Source organism: Fomitiporia mediterranea (assembly GCF_000271605.1).
Source record: "Fomitiporia mediterranea MF3/22 unplaced genomic scaffold FOMMEscaffold_13, whole genome shotgun sequence".
In the NCBI taxonomy this organism is placed as follows: domain Eukaryota; kingdom Fungi; phylum Basidiomycota; class Agaricomycetes; order Hymenochaetales; family Hymenochaetaceae; genus Fomitiporia; species Fomitiporia mediterranea.
In genome coordinates, this window is record NW_006760398.1 from 763,306 (window position 1) to 772,860 (window position 9,555).

Consider the following 9,555-nt stretch of genomic DNA (forward strand, 5'->3'; position numbering starts at 1 on the left):
TGCCTGTTCTGCAAGTTCTGACTACATTCTAGTGCTTGCATTCTGTATTTCTGTTGTGTAGGATAGTTGTAGCCTGGGTCCCCTTGCTGAGCCTTTGGGTCCCCTCTACACTGTCACTGACATACCTTGTGTCTCTATAGCTCTCTCCTACACTCAATACTGATACAATCTCTATAAAACTTTGTAGAACAATAGATAAAATGTTAAGAATTATGAAAATCTAGTAGTAATGTTGGTTTTTCACAAAACTGATAGAGATATAAAGAAAATGAAATAGGTCCAATCCTACAATCCTAACAAAAGGCAAACAATTACAATATTATTATTTTTTCTATTAGACACATTACTATAATAGTCCTATCTAGAGTACTCTTAGGAACATTGTGTGTCTCCTACAGAAATGTTCAGCCTTTCCTAGAGGCATTTAGTAATACTAGACTTAAGAAGGCTCTCAACCTTATAACTTATTATTTACAGTTACACTACATTAATAGAGAGCTTATTAAGTATATTTTGCCTAATCAAAATGCCTCACCCTTCCTTTAGATGTTCTTCTACACATAATAAACATAGTTGATTCTCAAACATATACTATGTTCAGCTTAGTCTGCAGGTCTTTAAGAAGAGAATGGTTTAAATACTTATAAGTTTACAACTATAATATTGTCTCTTATACAGTAATTAAAACTGAATTTGACAATTACATTCCCAGACTAAGAATATGTACACTGTAAGAGGATAGGCTACCTGCCTCTCTACTTATCTTCTGCCTAATCTGTTGTTTCTACAGAGAATACAAAGATGATTATAGTAATAATTATAATAATAATTATAGTATTAAAAGATACTGTTACTCATGTCTCAATCTCTGTGTTAGTAAGAAATGTGCTAAGCCTCTTCAATTATAGTATGTTCCTAGAGGAATAAGGATCCATTAAAATAGAGAGATACATATGAGGGACAGTAACAACAAACAGAAAGAGACTTGTTTTAATAGTATTAAGGACTATATACATCTAGCCTTTTTCTCATGAATGAAGACAATGTTTGCAAGGTCTGTACTAGACACTATAATATGTATAGATAGTAGAAGGCATACACTTTGTCAGCTTCTCTGAAAAAGGTAATATGAGTTTACTCTTGAATGTCTCTAATTAACAAAGAGCTATTTATTATAATAGATCCACTCTTAGATTCTTAAGTCTCTCTGTTTAAGTATTCTAAATAAGTAATTACAATAATCCAATCAAATACAGTCTTCTCCAGATTGTATACATTGTATGTATTTGAAGGACTAATGTTTAGTGTTTAAAGACATAAGATAAATGTGTGTTTGCTAGAAAATTAGTATTTAGAGAGACAGAATCTATTAATTTTATTATACTCTAAGTAACTAACAACATTAGTCTGTAATCATGTATAGGAAATCCATCATTTTCTGAACAAAGCTGACAAACATTTGTATGTAACCTTCAACTACTATAGAGCTGTGTAAAAGCTTTGTGTTGTAAGTATATTATACTATTGAAAAAGCTCTAAACAACCTTATGTTACATGTCTCATCTTCTTAAACTTTTTCATCCAATTCTAGGATGAGTATGTGTAGACAGTAGTTAGAAGTCCAGTTGAGTAGCTGTATTACTTGTCTGATTTAGGGACTTTGGTAGTAACTGTCACTAGGATAGAGTCAACTGTAGTTGAAATTTGTACAGATCCTACAGTAACTATAGTGACACACCTAATGTTCAACTCTGTAAACTACATTCTTTTTCTTTTTCTACAGTTTTGTTGTTTTATACTACAACACAACATTTTTTTTACAAGAAAGCAATTATATCCATTGAATAAAACTATCTAAAAGGTATATAATTAAAAATGTACATGAAATAAAATAAATAACTTAATAGTTTTTTAGAGATTATATAAAAACAGGGGTATTACTTGTACAGTATAATTAAATTATTAGAAAGGATTAAGTCTTACTACTCCTAAAAATCTTAGCATTAATAATGTCAAAAGCATCTTGAATATTATAGAAAAGAGGGGTATTGTCCTATAAACCAAGAGCCATTTGTGTAATAAAGGTATTTGAAGATAAATTATACTGTATAGGGTGTGGTTTTGAGACATAGTAAAAATATTTATTTGTTTATTTTTGTGTTGAATGCTAATACTTGGGAAGTAAGGAATGGCTGTAGTAGATGTATTTATTTTCAATATACATGTGTTGGCAAAAACTGCAAGAATTCCTATCCACAGTTGTGTGATCTGTAGGAATCATTAACTGTAGTACAGTATCTGTAAGGGTCTGCTTTTCAGTTGTATGACATGGTTGTTCCCACGGTTTCAAAGTAAGTAATCCATCAATTAGGTTAGTGTACAGTGTGTCCAGCCTCTAGATACCTTGCTGTGAGAGTGTTTTCCACTCTCCACATGTAATTTAAAATAGTAAAATAATAATAATAATAATTTTGAGATAGTAAAGAAACTTTTTACAGAGGGAAATTAAAATTTATTAAAAATTGAGCAAGAAGCATTAAAATTACACACAAAACTACTAATATCTTTGTGAATAATTTTTATAGCTAATTTCCTTCTGTAATTCTTCTTAGAATAGATTTACATGAATTATGATTAACTTTAGAAGCATTAACCTTGATTAGATCTGTAGGAAGTAGAAGCAGAAGATTTACCTAAGGGCATACAGTCTTATGTGTCTGAATGTAGCAGATTTCAATGTAGCCTAAAGGATTAAAATGACAGAATTTGCAATTTTAATTTGTACACCCACTAGTAATTCTCAAAAAAATAACTAAAATAAACTATATGAAACTAACTACTAAATAATAGCTATAGTAGCTTCAAGATCATGCAAAAAACAATTAAACAGAGTAAGAAATCACCTTTGTCTCAATACTTTAGGCTCTCTGCCTCCTCCTATACTAGAATCATGCAGAACAAGGTCTGTAGCCTGTTTGGCTGTAATGAAAGAGTTGGAAGACACAAGAAAGAGCTTAGAACACACAATGAAACTACTTGAGTGTTGAGAAAAACTCACCTGTGATTATTTATGAGTGATTAGTAACCTCTACAAGTGTGTCACCAAAAGCAGAGATAGTTCCAGTACTCTTACAAAAGTGGTCAGAAAACTGTACATTGAACTTAAAGAGAAGTAGGACTTACTAGTATTACTAGAATTGAATTGTCTAGACTTAGAGCACACTATAGAACATTATAGTTGTCTAAAGGCTTGTTTAGAGACATACATACAATCCCTTTACTGTTTGAAGAATTCTTCAGCAAGATTAGGTCAGAAACTGAGAGAAAGGGATAATAGGCTGGTACTCACAAGTAAGGAGCTCCTTGCTACAAATTCTAGGGCCAAAACATACAAAACTACTCTTTTACAAGTGTAAGACAAACTTCAAGTAGTATACTCCTGTCTAGAGAGAATGTAACTGTCCTTGGACATGTAATCATCAATTTCAGATGTATTATGCTCAAGCAAAGAAAAGCTATGTACTGAGGTTGTAATAATTTGTAAGTAGTGTGATGTGTATTAGAAATGTCTTCAGCAGGCCCTAGTAAAGATCAAAGAAAACAAAAAATTCAAAAACAAAATGAAACACACCTCAAACCTTGTAGAAAAGGGCTAGTATACCCTAAAAGTTTATACACTTGTGTGCAAACTTGTTAGCTATAAGTGTCTAATGACAAAGATTGGAAAAGTAATACATACCTTTATGTAGCTTTTTTTCTCTCTAGTCTAGTCTTCCTGAGCAAAATCCAGAGGACCTATGTATGAGTAAACAGTCTCTCAGATTGTTGAAGAAGGCAGTATAGTAGCTAATATACAGTTAGGTTATGAAATAAGTGTATCACTAGGTAATTGAACACACAATTTGTATTTAGGATACTGAAATCAAGTGTATATACCTACTTTAATAGCTTGTACAATAGGTTCTGACAGTACTACTTACTAAAATCAAAACTTTAAGGCTCTACACATTAATTTGAAAGCTCTACAATTGTATAGTAATGAAACTTCTTCTGCCCTTGAGTAGAAAGTTTGTCTAGTAGGTGTAAGAATGTCAGCAAATCATCAAGCCAAAATGCAAAAAAACAGAGACTTAACAGTAATAAAAGAAGTGCTTACTGTATATTAAGATTCTCTACTTACTAAGAATGGAGACATCCTGAAGGAATGTCTTAACAAAAAATGTTTTGTATTGAAACTAGTTGGTACACATGAGGACTATACAGAAGACTAGAAAGCAAAACATTGTCAGCTTAGCAAGTGGAAAAAAGAAAGAGTAGGACTTGCCTTAGGAGAAAGAACATTTTATAACTTACCTAAGGAAGAACACAAAGACATTCTTACTAAAGCCTTGAAGGAAAAAATTGAGGAGCTCAGTAGAGAGAAGGTCTGAGAGACTCTTACAGAGAAGAAGAAAGAGGAGCACAAAATCAAGTGTAAGAATACAATTTTGTATGAGCTAGGTAGTGAGACATACCTAAATCTTCTAAAGGAGGATAGTGTAACTTACAATCTCTGAGTTTGTACAGGATACAGTATGTATAAAGATTTGAACACATTAAAAGGGGGATCTACAGGCTTGAAGAAAATGTAGGAGATGATGAGATTTGCACCTGTTCAGCTTATGAATAAAGAAAACAATGTGGCTCACCAATTGGCAGATAGTAATGTAGAAGATCCAGTAGTGAATCAAACAGTCAAGGTATCAACTGGTAGTATAGTAAAACTTATCTCTCTGATAGGTACACTATTAAATTACAAAGATAATAAAAAGGGACAGTATGATACCTTCCAGAGCTATGTATTACAGAAGGAGAACTGTATTTTTACATTCCCTGATACTTCAAATATGTAATATTTGTTGAATCTTAAGGTAGTAGTAGAGGTTATCTCTCAACTTGATTTCTATGTTAACTATATACACTTTATTTGTGATTTGAAAGAAAAACCTAGCCTTAATCATCTCAAGTTGAATATTCTAAAGGGATTAAATGACTTACCTACATGTACTAAGCTAGCTGTATTTGCCTTATACCTGGAAAGCATGTTGTATCCATACATTCAGGAGCTTTGTAAGTCTGGATTAGAGAATATGAATGTGATAGAATACAGTCTGCTTCTTACAAAACTGAAGTCTCACATCAAAAAACTTATTAACTTACCTGGGCTAATCCTGAACTTGGACTCAAATCCTCTAGAGGCAATATTTCTTACAGACAAGGCTAAGCAACAGTAACACAACATTAAAATCATCTCAGGTTATAAGCTCCTTAATAGACTAGTGAATGTTAACACACTGTCATCTGTTGAGTGGAAGAGGCCAGACACAATAAAGACAGTATAGGTAATGGCAGAGCATCTCCCCCATCTTTGTGATGCTTTTGTAGCATTCTTGGAGGCATCTCTAACAACTTGGGAGAGATTTAGTAAGGAATATAGTGAAAACAGAGAGATCAGTCAGCTCACTAAAGAAGAAAAAGCAAAGCCTGGATGCTAGCAACTAACAATGCAAATGAAGGGGCTCTAGGAGTGTACAGAATATCTGCCAGAAATCATCCATCAATGAACACTAAGACTTTCAATGTAAAGGCAAAATACTTACAGAATGACACTGAGGACTTTATTAAAGCTAAGCTTGCTAGAGACAAAGAACAAGCTTATCTTTGCCAGGTTGCACAGGATAGACTTCTTGGGAAACAAGATAAAAAACAAAGAGTCGACATTTCTGAGCAGTATGAAGCAGAAGTTACAGCAAAGCAGTAGAGGATCCAGGAGTAGAAGGACAAGTAAAGTAGACAGTCAGAGTATCTTGAAGAATTAACACTCAAATTGGATGAAGATCGAGTGTGACAGCTCAAGGTGCCTCAGCTAAAGGAACAACTTGACAAATTACAAAGGTTCGACAGAGATATTCCAAAGGAGAAAGACATAGGGAGAAAGGACAAGAGGCTTAAGGTATTACTAGATACACTTGGTAGATACAAGAATTGTAATGTATAAATTAACTCACTCGTTCAATATAACAAAAAACAAACTACATATTCATATTTGCACAAGAAAACAGCTATATAATATCAATTTTAAATCTTCAAATCCTCTCTATTTAATTAATTATGAGTGTAGTAAGATATGTATGCAACACACTATATATATGCACTTGAATCTGTCTGTTTTCACACAAATTTGATATTTTTTTTTCAAAAAAGGCATACATAATAGTAAATAGTATCTAAACTAGTGAAATATACAAAATTTTAGTCTAGATTTGCTCCGTTGTATTTTCTACATTAAATACAAGGAGGGCAGACACTCTGTTCACCACATTTCGACTGAAAAAGGGAAATTTTCAAAGTCCGCTCGACCGCGTCTCATAACCAAAAAGCGGACCCCCAGTATCCGCAAGAGTCCCTAGTCTGATTTAGCATTTATTTCCGCGTTGGCGTCACGTGTGTTTACTTGCAATGAATTATCTATCAGGAGATTCACTTCCGTGGGTGTAAACAAATACTTTATTTTGTTTTTCCTTGAGGAACTAGAGAGCTTGGGGTGTATCCATCATTACCATAACAAAAGTCGTCAAATCTTCAGATATATTTCAAACTGATGCAGAACCGTAATTAGTTGCTTTGAAAGTGAAATAATTCAGGTTCCACCTCATGCCCGAAAAGTAACCGATGCGCCTTTCAATAGTCTAGAAGTTAGTCCTTTTCCTAAAAGCTATATATAAACACCATACCCGGTGAACCAGCTCCTACACATTCCCACAATAAGGCATATTCACCCTGTATTCTCATACGCTTCAGTTTCTCTCTAGGACATGCCTGTCTCGATGATGGTCAGAAGGCAAGTCAAGTAGCTGTACAGTTCCAACTGCCCTATATAGCCAAATCACGTAAGCACTCCCACGCCCTTGCCCTCCCATAGTGACTGCGTTGAACGCGACGTCGAAGTAGACCGCCCGACAACGTGCCGAGCCGCCTTCCCTTTCTCCTCCAAAAAATAACTTTTATTCCTCTCTGTATATCTTACGATGGACCCGGCAAAGCTCGCAAAGCTCCAGGCGCAATCGAGTAACCGGATCGGTACGTCATGGTGTTTTTTTTCTTACATTATTCGCATATCCTCCTCGTGTTTGACTCACCTACTGATATGTGGTGTCTGTGCGTGCAACAGGTGGAAAGGGCACTGTACGACGTAAAGTCGTGAAGAAGGCGAAGACGTCAACCGCGCATGATGACAAGAAATTACAGGGCGCGTTGAAGAAGCTGAACGTACAGCCTATTCCTGGTGTTGAGGAGGTCAACATGTTCAGAGAGGATGGAAACGTATTGCATTTCACTGCTCCGAAAGGTGCGACCGATTGCTATCTCCATACCTTCAATCGTTTAACGGCCATGCATTTGTGCTCTAGTACACGCGTCTGTCCCTGCCAACACGTTCGCGATCTATGGTGCGGGCAACGTGAAGGAGCTCACCGAACTCGTTCCGGGCATCCTCAACCAGCTCGGACCAGACTCGCTCGCTTCACTGCGCAAACTTGCAGAGTCCTACCAGGCTATTCAGGGTCAGAACCGCACAGCCGCCGGCGGTGGAGCCGCAGAAGGAGGGGAAGACGACGACGACGTGCCCGATCTCGTCGAGAACTTTGACGTCGAGGACCAGCCATCGAAAGGCGGTGAGCTCGAAGATCTCAACTGAGTATCTTCCTCTTGCGCTCTCTCCCTCGCCCCCTATGTGTCGACGTGTGGAATCCTATGTTTCCGTGTATCAAAATAAACCGGCAGGGGTAGGAATCGGGGACTTGTTATTGTGGCATATTGGTGGAACAGTTGTGGTACGATTTGGGGTGGTTGTCCTACTCCCTTTCTCTTGTGCTGACGATACGATTGAAACTACTGGTGACGAATCTTTACCTATCATTAAACCCCCATGTCTATGTCGTTTCATTTCATTTCACTTCAACGCCATGAAAACACCTCCATCGTCTCCTTTCTATCCAATCGTGTGCTCGCTGTCTACATCCCTTCACTGTCTACCTACACCCCATGCAAATGTCATGTGTCAAAGTGCCCGTATTTCCTCCCCTCTCTGTGTTTCTGTCTCTGTTTTGTTCTGTCTTTTTAATGACTCAGTTGTTCACTCTGCTCTCGCATCCCGCAATATATCACGACTTCTGCAGTAGTCATTGTAAGCAAAAGGGCGTCGATTGCGATTGTCCTCCATTATTGTTTGTCCTGGCTGGATATAGTCAATTACAACTGGCAAGATAGACTGTACGCATCAAGGCTCAAGCATGCCTATGAACACATAAGCACGTAGTGTGGTGCTATCTACTATGCTGGTACAGTAATATATATCATAACACGTAATGTCTAGAGAAGGCCAAATTCAATGCATTATGTATTTTATGCATTACCAGCAGATACAATTAAAGCAGGGAATCTCAATTTGTTACAGAAAATCCCAATACATCACGGCAAAGATGCATTATTAACTCATATATCATGAGATATCATACTTTAACAAAGTAACGCTTCAAATGCACATCCTGCAATAACTCCCAAGAATAAATTTAATAAATAAAAACTACGATCTACTGCCCCAGAGAGGCTCGAACTCTCGACCTTGTGATTGTCATAGTTGTCACAAATAACAGTCACACGCTCTAGCCAACTGAGCCATGGGGCACATATCCTTCTATAGGTATAGGAGAAATATCATATCTAACACTGTCATGCAATATAATGGCAACCTTTAACCTTCTCCTACAAATAGTACAATTCTTTCATGTCGGCTCCTACAACTCTAAAGGCCAAGATATGTTCCTCCAGAAGTCCAAGAATCTGTACTCATTGCCTGATAAAATGTACCTACTTAATCTATATCTGTATCACAAAAAAGTCTTAAGTATTATACTTGCTTGTAATCTTGTATATTTTGTATATTTTATAAAATTTGTCCAATTACTTATAATCTTCCTGGGGGGTTAAGTAATGACAGTACAATGTTAGATAAGTAAGTAAGAATACTTTTAAAACTTGGCAATTTCTATTATAATTTTATAAATTGTCAAGTTATAAAAGTGATTATAACACTTTCTAAGATTACAAGACTAAGACATACTTATTTATTTGAGAAAGTATAATATCTGCTTATAATGCTTATAAGTCATTACAAGCATTTGAATGGTTTGCTTTTGCTTAGTATACAATTTTGTATCAAATAATTAATCAAATATAATTATATTTAAATTATAGAATACAAAAATAGTAATTAATACATTATTTCTACAATCCCAACCCCTGCACCACTAGCTGCCTCTGCCTCATTCTTTCGCGAGCGGAATTTGCATCGGTAAAGGATTAACACGTTCGAAGTAATCTTCGTCACCACGTCTTGGTCGTCACTGAGTCCCTGCAAGTTGAATTGCGTACGCGTGTGAGTTGTGAGGTTGAAGAGGTTGAGCTACACCTGTGAGACAGGTTTAGAGTGATTAGCAAGTGACAATAAGAAAGAAA

At 35.9% G+C, this 9,555-nt stretch overlaps 1 protein-coding gene and 1 non-coding gene across 2 annotated transcripts; one reads left to right on the plus strand and one right to left on the minus strand.

Moving 5' to 3' along the window:
* Positions 1 to 6,996: 6,996 nt before the first annotated feature.
* FOMMEDRAFT_128290 (NAC-domain-containing protein) lies at positions 6,997 to 8,194 on the plus strand. Its single transcript, XM_007270468.1, has 3 exons — positions 6,997 to 7,119; positions 7,211 to 7,387; positions 7,449 to 8,194. Exons 1-3 carry the CDS (start codon positions 7,068 to 7,070, stop codon positions 7,733 to 7,735), a joined length of 516 nt encoding a protein of 171 aa, XP_007270530.1. The 5' UTR covers positions 6,997 to 7,067; the 3' UTR covers positions 7,736 to 8,194.
* A 439-nt stretch (positions 8,195 to 8,633) lies between these two features.
* Positions 8,634 to 8,725, minus strand: FOMMEDRAFT_t69. The gene has a single exon. It is a non-coding gene; the product is annotated as a tRNA-Asn (tRNA).
* Between the last annotated feature and the right edge of the window lie 830 nt (positions 8,726 to 9,555).